At 46.1% G+C, this 14,092-nt stretch overlaps 1 protein-coding gene across 2 annotated transcripts in view; it reads right to left on the reverse strand.

Moving 5' to 3' along the window:
* Nucleotides 1-7,380, reverse strand: part of Nfx1 (nuclear transcription factor, X-box binding 1) — a 63,038-nt gene extending 55,658 nt beyond the window's left edge. For both annotated transcript variants that reach the window (XM_040740142.1, XM_040740150.1), the window contains exons 1-2: nucleotides 7,265-7,380; nucleotides 910-1,899 (exon numbers count right to left, since the gene is read on the reverse strand). In XM_040740142.1, the coding sequence (XP_040596076.1) occupies nucleotides 910-1,899; nucleotides 7,265-7,289 (1,015 nt within the window). In that variant the 5' untranslated portion in view covers nucleotides 7,290-7,380. The remainder of the gene's footprint in view (nucleotides 1-909; nucleotides 1,900-7,264) is intronic.
* Between the last annotated feature and the right edge of the window lie 6,712 nt (nucleotides 7,381-14,092).

The following is a 14,092-nucleotide window of genomic DNA, read 5'->3' on the forward strand; positions in this document are numbered from 1 at the left end:
AGATATACATACAGGTGAAACAGCCATACATATAAAAAAACTGAAAGATTAAAATAAACAACAAACAAAAAAGTTTAGCAGTGAGCTAAGGGATAGGAACTCTAGATAGAGGGAACTGCATACAGGCTTGTATAGACAAAACAGGAAGGAATCCGGAATAAAGTGGCAGAGAGTACAGCAATAGAAGGTGGGACTATTGAGGAATGCAGAAGCCAGAATCTACAGGTGACCGGACCCAAGATAGAGGAATGATGAGTTCAAGATATGTTTTTGAAAAATTGTTCACTGATGGAGCAAAAGATAAACTGGAAAAAAATGACAGGAGACAGGATCATCACAATGGAGCAAATAAGATGACAAGGTGATATAAGCTGTAATCAACGGGGGCAACGAAATGGTACCATGTCCTGCTTCTGTCATCATAACTCAAACAAGAGATAACTAGACAGCTGCATCATCTCTAGTTACATTTAAAGTCCTTACATAATAATTTACTGGAGGAAAATGAGTAAACCAAAAAAGTGCCGGGCCTGGTGGTATAGGTTTGTTTGTAATACCAGCTACTTAGGATACTGAGGCAGGAGGAGCACAAATCCAAGCCCTGCCTGGATTACAGAGCAAGTTCAAGGCCACTCTGGGTAACTTATAAAGACCGTGTCTCAAATAATAACGATTTGAGGATATAGCTCAGTAGCAGAAGCTTGCAACCATGTCTCCAACAAACAGCAAACAAAAAGTAAGAGGTTACCAATGAGGGAAGCAATGGGTACTGGCAGGATCCAAGCAGGTGCTAGATTAAGGCAAAGACTTCACCGTGTTGCCTTTTTTATTCTCTAGTTTCTAAATATGTGAGTACAATGCCTGAAAATTAACATCAAGTGATCTTTCCTCCCCTCCAGGCACACTTACCTGTATGTGTTTCCACATTCTTTAGCTCATGGCTCTGTTTGCCTCTGGGGAAAGGGGAGAGCACTTGAGGGTCCTGTCTCCTTACAGCATTCTTCTCTTGGTCAACCCTTCTGGAAGATTTGTTGACAACTGCCAAATTGCCAGTGTCACAGGCTGACTTCGCTGGCCTTTCTCTGAGATTATCCTTTGGAATGGGGGGCATGCTGTTTTTGGGCCCTGAATTTATATGTCGCTGACTCTCCTGTTTGGGTGTGTTCCTGCCTGGTCGTGGTCTGGCGCCCTCCACTTCCCAGGGAGGCCTTTTCTGTGGGTATCTTCTCTGCTCATTCCGTCTTGACATCCATCCATCCACTACAGCTTTTCTAGAGGACACATCTGAAAAGTCAGTGTGCGAAACCCCCACAGGCCTGCTATTTTCATCCTCAGACTTAGGACTCATTCTATTACCCCAGTCACATTTGAGTTTCCCTTTGGCCTTTGGTCCTCTGCCATAGTTGTATATAAGCTGTGCTGCCTTTTTGGGTTTTGCTCCCCTGGGGTCTGCAATAACCACGTCTTTGTCACTTTCAGAAGGGCTGTGCTCCCTAGGGTCTGTTCCACTCTCTGACCTGGCCACGCTTTCTAAACTAGATGCATCTGAAGCCTGGTCAGTGAGCCCTTGTGCTTTCTTGACTCTGCTTTGGTGCTTTTCATTCCTCAATTTCTGCCACGGCTGACTCTGAAGGCCATGGTTCTTGAGTGGTTTATTAGATGACTGGAAAAAACCCTGTTGACTCTTAGGTTTGCTTCCAGAGGCGTAACTGTGCTGATGAATAGCAGAGACGTCATCATAAGGAACCTGCCTAGGAAGGTGACAGGGAGGTGAGGAACTATAATTTCTTCTGCCAATTCTATTAGAGTCTAGTCTTCTTTGGGTTCCACAATTTAGACCAGAATTTTTTCTCTCCTGAGGAATGAACTCAGCAGCATCTGTATTGAATTTAAAAGTGCCTAGGAAACAAGAAACAGATATCCAGTGAGAAATTAATGTTGCTTAAGAAGCTGGGCGTTGGTGGCGCATGCCTTTAATCCCAGCACTCGGGAGCAGAGGCAGGCGGATCTCTGTGAGTTCAAGGCCAGCCTGGTCTACAGAGTGACTTCCAGGAAACCTCCAAAACAATACAGAGAAACCCTGTCTTGAAACTCCCCCAAAAAAGACTCTAAAAGACACATCTAAAATAATTTTCTTAAGGACCGTTGTATAAAACAGGCTCAATGAGATCGGTTTCCTGTGAAAGTGTCAGACTCTCAGTCCTTATGGAGTATGATTAGTATCCCATGTCTATAGTGACCACACTGATATCCACTGATGACCAAGGCCATCTAGCACTATGAACACACATTTATCCAAAAATCCTAGAAGAGTCAAAGCCAGGCATGGTAGTATGCACTGGTAATCCCTCACTTGGGAGTGAAATTCAGGAAGAGTCTGAGCTGCATGAGAACCTCTAACCAAAACCAAGACCTTAGAAGAGGGCAGAGCAAGTGGCTACATGCCTCTAATCTCAGCACTGGAGAGGTCTAGGCAAGAGGATCAAGTTTGAGGACAGCCCAGGTTCCAGAGTGAGACACTGTCTCAATAAAAAAATGAACGTCAGGGTTAGGGATGAGATACTAGTCAGGAAGTTCCACGTGGTCTTTCCAAACGCTAAAGCAGCATTGCTTAACAGCAAGCAAACAGGGTTTGAGATCAGTTACAATGGGTTTAAAGTCTGAATGAGCTTAAGGATATCACCTGACCACCCTTAGCTTTAGTTCCTACATCTATAACAAAGGATAACAATGTTTATCTCAGGGGGTTATTATGGCACCTAAGACTCCACACAGAGACTACTAGCATAGTGAGTATGCTAGTCTCCATCTCTTCCCCCTAGGAATGTAGTTTGGGTTTTTTTTTTTACACATAACTCCTACAATATGTTCTATAATTTCCAAGTCTTAAGATGCAACCTTACTTTAACTCCAGCCTACTCATTCTCCCCACAAGGTGACTCTGAGTACAGCCGGCTCAGTTCCTGTAGCCTAGAGACATCATCTGCCAGGGAAGGGGCATGGTGGTGCACACTTTTAATCCCAGGTCTCAGGAGGTGGAGGTGGACAGATGCCTGTAAGCTTGAGACATATTGAATGGGTCAGCCAGGGCTACGTAAGACCCCGTAGGGGTGGGGGTCACAACAACCCGACAACCAGTCAGTAACAAAGTCAGTCACAGCTATTTAAATCTCTGCCTACCATTTATGGCTGCTTGAAATCATCCGTCTTCTGTCATTTGAGAAAAGGCCTCACTATGTAGTCCAGGCTGCCTTCACATTCACTACATAGCTCAGGTTGGCTTCAAACGTACAATCCTCTTTTCTCAACCTTCTAAGTGATGTAATTACAGGCATGCACTATCATATCCTGCTTTATCATGCTTTAATATGTTACTTAGCCCCAGTTTTCTTATATGTAATGGAAAATGTAATCCCTATATCAGAGTTGCTAGGGATACTAAGCAAGTTAGTAAAGCAATAACATGCCTACAATAATTAAAACGATATCTTATTATTGCTTTTGGAGCTACTACTATCTGAACACAGACTCCAATGGGTATAATGCAAAACTTGTGGATTTCAAGTTTAATAATACGGCTTGGCACTTATTAAGTACTTAGTATGTACTACACACTCTTTTAAGCACTTTTCTTTCTTTCTTTTCTTTTCTTTTTTTCTGAGACGGTGTTTCTCTGTGTAGCTTTGGAACATGTCCTGGAACTCACTCTGTAGACCAGGCTGGCCTGGAACTCACAGAGATCTGCCTGTCTCTGTGATTAAAGTTATGCGCCACCACTGCTTGCTTCTAAGCACTTTCCAGGTGTTAACTTCTTTATTCCATTTTAATTGTGTACGTGTAGGTATCTGTGTGCGTGTACACCATGAGTATGTGGGTGTCCTGAGGCAAGAGAAGACATCAGATCCCCTGGAGCTGGAGTTACAAGCAGTTCTGAGTCACCTGGTGTGTAGGAGCTAAGACCAAACTTGGTCTTCTGGAGGAGCATAAAGTGCTCTTAACAGCTGAGCCATCTCTCCAGCCCCATTAACTCATTTGATCTTCACATTCCAGATGAGAGAACTAGAGCACAGTAACTTGCCCAAGGCCACAGGCACTCCAAGGCAGCTCAGAATTCTGACTTAGGACACGCAGCATTCGTGACTTTGTGCTCACTCTTACACTGCACATCGACAGGGTCAAGGCAGCAGATACCATAGAAACATAGTGAAGAATTGGCGAGATCACAAAGGCTATAGAGAAACCTCTCATTTAATCCAGGATCTGTCCCAAACACTTCCACATAGGTAGTGTCCTGAGGGTGGAGGGCCACACAAAATGCCAAGAGGTTTAGACAACCTCAGAGAGCGGCAGAGGTATTGGAAACGTGATAAAGTGGGAATGAGTAAACTGTACCAAGAAGTATTATACATCTCTTTCCTGCTTTGAAGAAGCAAGGATGGAGGGGCTTGGAAAGAAAGGTCAGTAAAGCTGCCCAATAGCCTGGTAAATGGTGTTTCACACTGAGTAGTAGTGAACAGATCCAGACAACGCGGGACCTAGCCATACGTAGTTGTGTTCACTAGCCCTAAGCAGAAGCCCTCAGGAAGACCCTTAAAGAGACACAAGGACGGGGAAGGGCACTATAGCAGAGCATGGACACTTGTTTCACTACTGCAAGGTCTTCTGTAAGTGAGCTGTCTTCTCACCAAGGCATCATTATAACACAAGTAAGGAGCACTGCAGACCCAACAAAACACAGCAGTGTGTAGCGTTGTCCACAAAGCTGGCGTTAGAAAGTCTGACCACAGGCTGGGCACCACTGGGGGGAGGGGCAGCGGAAGGTGGATCTCTGTGATCTACAAAGCAGGTTCCACGATAGCCATGGCTGTTACACAGAGAAACTATTTCAGGGGGAGGTACAGGGGGAGAAAGAAAGAAAATCTGATCATGGAAAAAAACCAGATTCTTCTGTTCTGTATTAGTCGGCCATTTAAGACCTTAGGGCAGCAGTTCTCAACCTGTGTGTGGGTCTGGACCCCTTTGAAAGTTGATCGGCTCTTTCAGAGGGGTCACCCAATACCATGAGAAAATACAGATATTTACATTGTGATTCATAACAGTAGCAAAATTAGCTATAAAGTATCAACAAAAATAACTTTATGTTGCCCCCCCCAACATGAGGAATGCAAATGTAGTAGAGGATCTTAGGGAGTGTGTGAACTAGACAGGATGCTACAGGAAGAAATAAACTACAGAAACAAAGGGACTCAGCAAATGCTTCAGGTTATGGAAGTAGTGACCCAGGGCACCGTCCCAAAGGCTAAAGTTATGAGTCACAACTAGCCCTCACTCAGCTCTGCTTCAGATCTCTAAGTCAGAAGTGAGTGCGGATGAGATGATGAACAGACTCAGTTTAGAGGGCCAGTGAAGGGGGGGGGAGAGAGAGAGAGAGAACACCGCATCTGTCTAAAGTTTCCCACTCCTCCAGAGTTTTATATCCAAGCCGAGCCTGGGGTACACCAATGCTCTCCCACTCTACAGAGACGGGGCTGCACGGCTCAGCTCTCACTCAGCACACACATGCACTCACTCACTCACACACGCACGCGCGCGCACGCACACACACGCACGCACACACACACTCACACACACACGCGCGCGCACGCACACACACACACGCGCGCGCACGCACGCACACACACACACAGGCACTCACTCACACACACACACGCACACACACTCACACACACACTCACACGCACACACACACAGGCACACACACACACACACACGCGCGCGCACACACACACACACACACACAGGCACAGCCTTACTCGTGCCTGTTACTCTGTCAGAGGCACAACTATAATTCAAGACAGTGCTGGGCATTACTGTGCTGGTTCTCAGGAAGAGCAGGCCATGAAGACAAATCTGTGGCATGGGTTGTGACACGCAGTTTTTCAAATTTTAACATTACAGTATGCTGTTGATAGTAAAAGAAACTACTGCTTCTCCCCCTCAACCCTCACCCCACCCTTCCAAGACAGGGGCTCCCTATGTAACCCTGGCTGGCCTGGAACTGGCTACGTAGACTACTAGGCTGGCTTTGAACTCAGAGATCCCCCTGCTTCAGCCTCCCCAGTACTGAGATTAAAGCCATGTGCCACTAAGCCTGATAACTCTGAAACATTTGGTTCACTTAAAAAAATTTTTTTGTAGCGTCTGGGTGTGTTAGCAAGCACCTTACAATGGGGAGGGGGGTCGGGATATATACCACGTGTGTGCTGATACCCACGGTGGTCAGCAGTGGGCGTCAGATCTGGAGATGAAGTGACAGATGGTTGTGTGAACCAAACGTGGTTCTTGTGGAAGGAGTTAATGGTTTGTTTTTGTTTTTTCGAGACAGGGTTTCTCTGTATTGCTTTGGAGGCTGTCCTAGAACTGGCTCTGTAGACCAGGCTGGCCTCGAACTCACAGAGATCCTCCTGCCTCTGCCTCCCGAGTGCTTGGGATTAAAGGCATGCACCACCAACGCCCAGCAGGAGTTAGTGTCCTTAAATACCGCACCAACTCTCCAGTTTCGTGGCTCACTTTTACGTGTGGGTAAGTGTGCACTAATATCCCAGTGCAAACACGTTTCTTTTTGACTGCTGTCCACAAAATTTGAAACCACGAAGAAAATGGAAATAGCTTACACTAACAATCAAACGAGGCTGTCTCTGCCACAGAGAGGCTCCAGGAAGGAGAGTGAGCCAACAATTAGGAACAGAACGGGCAGGGCCCGGGAACCAGCCTCCAAACTAACAGAGGAGGAGGCTGAGACTGGTTCACACACGTACGGCAAAATGAGATTTCACGCCACCACCCGAGGCTGGACCTGCCCGCGATCGCGCGGGACGCCGCCGCTCCGAGAGGTGACGAACACACACACCCCCAGCCCTGCGCGCAAACTCTCTGGACTCCAGGGCCCGCTACGAGCCTCGCCTACGCCCGCCCGCCCGCCGGACTCCGCCGCGCTGCCTCGGGAAGGCCGGAAGGAGCCCATGTCCGCTCTCGGGGCACCGGGACCCTTCCCTCCACCTCGGAAGCCCAAGGGCCGAGCTTCACCGCCCTGTGGAAGATGGTGGAGAGCTCCGTGCGTGCAGCGCGCGTGGCTTGGCCCTTGCGAGCCCCTGTCCCCGCGCAGCACGCGCCCCTCTCGCCACCTCAGTGGCCCGAGCCCTTCCGATCTCACTGCTGTCTAAAGTGCCGCCGCCCCTCGAGGTCCGGCGCGGGGAAACAGTACCTGAGACCGGAGGCGCCTCCGCCATCCCGTGCTCTGCCGCAGCACCTCAAGCGAGCCCCGCCACCGAGCGAGGGCTGTCACCTGGTCACGTGTCCCGGATTTCCGGCGCCGAGTAGCCTCTCCTGCGCGCGCGCAGATGGCCCCGGGGGCGGTGCCTCTCCCCTAGACAGAGGAATGGCGCGTTTGGGACGTCAGACACGCGCGTCGGGCCTGGGCGGAAGCGCGGGGACGGGTGGCCGAGGGGGCCTGGAGCCGCGGGACCTGGGCAGGGCTTGCGTAATCGTTGCTTTTCGTTCTCCGGCTTCGGAGCCTTTTGCCATGCCCTGCCGTCCGCCCAGCTTTAGATGGCCTTCAGATAGTCTGCCTGGAGTGACACAGGCGGCGAGGGGGTTCTGTAGTAATCAAAAGGCGGCGTGGGGGGGGTGTGGCGGGGGCAAGGGGTCACCATGGAACCCCAGGTTGGCCTTGAAGTAGGCTCTTCCTTGTCTCAGCCTCCTTTTTTTTTTTTTTTTTTTTTTTTGGTTTTTCGAGACAGGGTTTCTCTGTATTGTTTTGGAGGCTGTCCTGGAACTCGATTGGTAGTCCAGGCTGGTCTCGAACTCAGAGATTCGCCTGCCTCTGCCTCCCGAGTGCTGGGATTAAAGGCGTGCGCCACCAACGCCCGGCTCAGGTCATTAGCTTTAGCAGCAAGTACTGTCAACTACCGAACTTTGTCAACCCCAAGCTTGGACATTTCTTGATGGCCTTGTGGATTACCTTTTTCAGGCTGCTTATTTATATGTTGCCTATTTTTTTTCCCTGTGGGATTGCTGCGTTTTTCTTGTTAAAAGGTTTTCTTTCTCTAAAAACAATGTGTGTGTGTGTGTGTGTGTGTGTGTGTGTGTGTGTGTGTGTGTGTGTTCAAGTGTGCTTGTCTCCGAGTATGTATGCATGTATGTACACCACATTCTGTTTAGGTGTTCTTGGAGGCCAGAAGAGGGCATTGGATTCCCTGGGAGCTTGAGTTACATATGGGCAGTCGTGAATTCAGGGAGTGGTTAGTAACTTTTTTTTTTGGATTTTCAATTCGGTTTCTCTGTATTGTTTTGGAGGCTGCCTGGAACTCGCTCTGTAGTCCAGGCTTTGTCTCAAACTCACAGAGATCCCCTACCTCTGCCTCCCAAGTGCTGGGAATAAAGGTGTGGGCCACCAATGCCCGGCATGGTTAGTGATTACACACACACATATACACGTATATCATATATATACATATATACACATATAATATGTACACATATACACACATACATATATACAAGTCATATATATATTCACAAAGATTAGTTGTACAAGACAAATGAATTCAAGGAAGTGAAATTTTGCATGCAGAGGAAGTGGGTCATCATTCTAAAAGATTATATGAAATATATCTAGACCAGTGAACACTGAGAAGGGAACTGGGCTTGAGAAACATTTAGGAGTTAAAAGCAAGGACTGGGTCAGTGATGTAAGTTGGTGGATAAAGGTATTTCCTGCCAAGTCTGACGGCCAGAATTCAGTCCCCAGTGCCCACAGGGTGTGGGCAAAGAACTGGCTCCTGCAAGTTGTCCTCTGACCCCCCACACTGGCACATGGGTCCTCCATAATAAATAATTTGTAAAAAGCAAGGCTTACTGATTTGTTGACTATGTAGAATGAAGCAAGATGAAGGCACTGAAGACAATTCTAGAGCATTCTGTTTGTATGATAGGATAATGATTTCACTAGTTTGGAGAGAAAGCAGCAGAGATTTGGATCTTGAGAAAGGTGATGGGCTGTTGTTGCTATGTGACTGAGATGCTTGTGTGAATCTGGGACATCCAAATAATTGTCTGACAAATATCTGGATATTTGCAACTTACAGAATGTACTAGAGATCCACAACTGATTAAAATGTAAACAATAAGTGGCCATGGGGGGCCCAGTCCCAGTGGGCACATCTATATAACACAATCTCTACATCTACAGCTCAGGGAATATCTTGGTAGAGAGAGCATAAAGATTTTAAAAATCAGAGGACCAGGATGGATGCTTGCCGTGAGTTAGTGTCTTCTAGATGTTACACTCATGAAATCTTACTATGGTTACCTGAACAAAATCTGCATAATGACAACTCCAGTTGATACACCAATGTGAATGGAGAAAGTTTCTAGTCAATGGCTGTTGAGGAAGGGAGAATCAGTTATCTCCAAGGATGAGCCCCCGAAGAATATCCAGTCTCAAGTGTTCAGCCCTACACACATGTCCATGTGAGCAACACTAAGCAGACTCAGTAGGTTATACATATTTATGCAGGTAATCATTATAGAAGGTCATGAGTTCAAGAGAGTGGGGGATATGGGAGGAGCTGAAGCAGGGGTGGGAGAAGCTGGGGGGGGGGAATGATAGTGTATTTACACATAAAATTCTCAAAAAGTTTAAAAACAAGTAGGAAATCCAGGAGGAAGACTAGCACTAGAAGCACAGACCTGAAGGTCAGTAGTAGCCACAAGGATAGCTGAGGTTTCATTAGATAACAATTGAGCAAAGGAAGTATGGAGGGTCAAACTGGAATCCTGAGGAGCACTAACACTGCAGGGGTGGAGAGAGGGGAGTTTCAGGGAGCTGTGGAGGCACAGTCAGAACAGGAGAAATGAATAGCATGACACAGCCAACAGTGAGAAGTAGAATGTTTTCTGCTCAGTGGACTAACATGGTATATGTGGATAGCTGAATGTGACCCATCAGAGATTAAAAATTAAAGACCTTGGAGTTGAGTGCAGTGTGGCTACTGTGGGCTGGTAAGGAGAAAGCTGTTTAGGGGAAAGCCAGTAAACTTATAGCGCAGCTTTGGTAAAAGTCAACTTCCTGTTCACTTAAGAAACTCACCTTTCTAAAAGAAATGAAATAGTATCACAAAGGTTAAAGTTACTTCAGAAAAATGGAGATCAGCACACAGAAAAGGGTTATCTTTTGTTTTTTGACATAGGGTTTCTCTGTAGCTTTGGAGGCTGTCCTGGAACTCGCTCTGTAGACCAGGCTGGCCTTGAACTCACAGAGATCCGCCTGCCTCTGCCTCCCCAGCACTGGGAATAAAGGTGTGGGCCACCACTACCCGCCTAGGTATTTCACCTGCAAGCAGCAGAGCCACTTTTAAAAGCAGTCTTTGTCTTCTGCTGAGGCTGTAAGGGCTGTACGCCTTTACAGACCAAGCTTACCCACAGACACAGCCTGGAGTGCTTTCTCGTGAGACTCCGACTGGAACTAATACAAGAACATGTTCCCAGAAGGGAGCAGTTTCTCTTAGGAAGAACACCCTATCTGAATGGTGGTGAAAACCAAAACGAAGCAGGAAACACCATTCAAGATGAGGTGAAGTGGTAACTCCCTCATATGCTATTTCAGTAACCTTGCTTGCTAAGACCATGTGAATCATGCAGGAGCTTTGGGGAATGGCTGTGCTTTTACTGTCATTGCTTCCTCAGTGCAATGTCTCCATGAGAATCCACCGAGAGGCCTCAGATCAGACTACTGCAAGGTTGGAAGTTTGCTTTTTACTAAACAACAAAAGTGTTTAAGGCTAAAGACAGAATGCTTATTAAAGATGTTATTAAATAAAACATTAAAATTGGCAATACATAGATATGAATATACCCCCAACTCAATGTTGAAATTTAATTTGCCATTGTAACAGTATTCAAAGGTAGGACCTTTCAAGGTGATCAGGTCACAGGGGCTCTACTGTCAAGAATAGATTAAGACCACTATGCTAGGAGTGGGTTGATTACGACTAAAAGGGGTGGAGATTTGTCTTCAAACTGTCTCTCTTATGGAGTCTCCTGTGATGCTTTCCTCTGTGCTATGATGTAGCCAAAAGACCCGGCACCAAATACAACCCCTCAGTCTCACACTTCCTAGCCTCCAGAACTGTGAATCAAACATATTGCTTCTAATCTACCCAGGCTGTGGCATTTTGTTATACCTTCAGAAAACATACCAAGACAACCAGTCATGACAAAAATAATGATGAATAACTGTGTGAACTGCATGGTGACCATTGCTGCTTGACAAAGTTCAGCATTTCAACATTGCAGAACACAATTCTCTGGCACCTTTTTATTTTCATTCTCAGTATTAATGCCATTCCCTTTGGGAAATTTTGTATGGGCTTTGGTAAAGGATTAAAATATATAATGTAACTTCACTAAACAAAATAATTCTTTGGAGAAAAGTCCCCACCATTGTGGAACAAGGAATTCCAATGTACCCTCCTAATTACACCAAGAACAGGAATATTAGGGATTTTTTTTAAAAGATGTATTTATTTATTATGTATAGAGTTCTGTTTGCATGTATGCCCACAGGCCAGAAGAGGGCACCAGATCTCATTGCAGATGGTTGTGAGCCATCATGTGGCTGTGGGTAATTGAACTCAGGACCTCTAGAAGAGCAGTCAGTGCCCTCAACTGCTGAGCCATCTCTCCAGCACTGAATACTGGAGATTTACTAGACACCTGATTTCCAGGATGGAATGCCTACAATTCAGATCCTGAGGCCATTAAGGTCAAGAGTTCAGTTAATAAAACTGAGAAATCAGAATGGTTCGGTGTAATGGGAAGAGTTAGGTATCAGGACCTTCTCTTTTGGGAATTATGAGGGGAACAGGCCCTTATAGTTAAGACTAAGAAACTGAGTCAGGCGTGGGTGGCGCATACCTTTTGTCCCAGCACTTGGGAGGCAGAGGCAGGCAAAATCTCTGTGAGTTTGAGGACATCCAGTCTACAGAGCAACTTTTAGGTCAGACAGAGCTACACAGAGAAACCCAGTCTAAAAAAAATCCCATCACCCTTAAAAAGGAGTATATATAGTTTCGGGGCCAGCCTGGTCTACATAGAGAGTTCCAGGACAGCCAGAGCTACTTAATGAGATCCTGTCTAGACAAAAACAAAACAAAACAAAACAAAAAAAAACATCCAAACAAACAAACAAACAAACAAAAACAAGAGTATGCTTTGTAACTACAATAGAAGAAACATTTCAGGGGCTGAGTGAGAAAGAGTCCATGGACGAGACCAAGTGACCAGATAAGTAGAAAAATTCAGACAATAAAGGAAAATTGAGAAGCTTCAAGGAAGTTATGATAGGCATTGTAAGTTGCTCATGGAAGACTTTTTGAGAAAGTGAGGTTTGTGGACATGGGAGAGAGTTTACTGATATTCCTTATTCCACTTGTATCTAGACAGTGAGCTTTTGAAGGGAGGGTCTTATTGCTCTTAAAAGTCCCTGGGCTGTTACAGAGTTCAAAACAAGTAGGATTCAATATTATTAGTATTCAGGTATCTGTACTGGCTTGTCCTTGGGGTTCTGACAAGATACATCCTCAGCTGAAGCCACTAAGAGCACCACCTGTACACATTCACTACGTTCCCTTTAAAAGGGCCCTGCCCACCTCCCATTTTTCTCTGCCTGTCTGTTCCTTTCTCTCTCTGCTTCTCTGCCTGTCTTTCTGACCCCCCTTATCTTCTGCTGCTCTTGTCCCCATAGGCTGTCTCCCTATTCCCCTAATATAAAAACCTCTCCACATGAGCTCTGCAGCATGTAGTCTTTTCTCTTGTGCTGAAAATTACAGCAAATATGTTTATTGGTCTCATCTGTAGAAACATGAAAAGCTAGTGTACATGACAATATGAGTTGCCAAGCCAGGTTGGAGAGGGAGCTGATTGATTAAAAAGTGAATGAGAAAAGGAAAATGTAGGCCGGGCGGTGGTGGCACATGCCTTTAATCCCAGCACTTGGGAAGCAGAGGCAGGCGGATCTCTGTGTTCGAGGCCGGGCTGGACCGATAGCCTCTGAAACAATACAGAGAAACCCTGTCTCGTAAAAACCAAAAAAAAAAAAAAAAAAAAAAAAAAAGGAAAATGTATTAGCTACTTGCCTGGTTGTTGTGACAAAATGCTTGACAAACCACTTAAAAAATAAGGGTTTATTTTGGCTCACAGTTTGATGGTACAGTCCACCTGGTGGGCAGTCACAGTGGCATAAGCTCGGGGCAGCTGGTCACATGGCATCAGGATGCAGGGAGCAGAGCGGTGAATTCTTGTGCTCAACTACTGTCCTTTTCTATCAACCCAGCACTCTATCCCATAGAATCATGCCACCAGCTGGTGGGGCTTCCACCTCAGTTAGCCTAATCTAGAGTCTCTCACGGGCACACACAGGCTTGTCTCCTAGGTGAGTCTAGACCCCACGAGGCTGACAAGATTAACCACCAGATGGAGAGAGAGAGGATCCTGAAGTTAGGCGCTGGAGAGATGGCTCAGTGTTAAGACCACTGACTGCTCTTGCAGAGGACCCAAGTTCAATTCCCAGCTCCCCACCAGGCAGCTAGCTCACAACTGTCTGTAACTCTGTGAGGCACTGCACAGACACGGTGCACAGACACACATGCAGGCAGAACACCTATAAACAGAATTTAAAACTAATAAAATAAAGTCCCTGAAATCAAGCAGCAGTTAAACGTACTCTATGTATGAGTAGTTTAGGCAGTTCACCAGGGAAAGATGCAGTTCTGCGTTTTCGTTTTACTGTGAGTCCCTCTTGGGAGAATAGCACCTCAAAGTTAACCAGTACTTAGGACTAGCTCCTCACTTACTCTCCAGGAGAGCCTTGAGGTAAGTACAACTGTATTAACAAGAAACAGTAGTTCGTAAATGATCTACTCTAAACCCAACCTGGGACTGCCCTCTGCCCTCTCCTCTCTATGTCGATGCTAACTGGCTAAGCTTGCTTTCTATAGTGGAGGGTTTAGGCTAAAGTGATGTTACAATTATA

The sequence above is a fragment of the Mesocricetus auratus genome, unplaced genomic scaffold (genome assembly GCF_017639785.1).
Source record: "Mesocricetus auratus isolate SY011 unplaced genomic scaffold, BCM_Maur_2.0 Super-Scaffold_6730, whole genome shotgun sequence".
Classification (NCBI taxonomy): domain Eukaryota; kingdom Metazoa; phylum Chordata; class Mammalia; order Rodentia; family Cricetidae; genus Mesocricetus; species Mesocricetus auratus.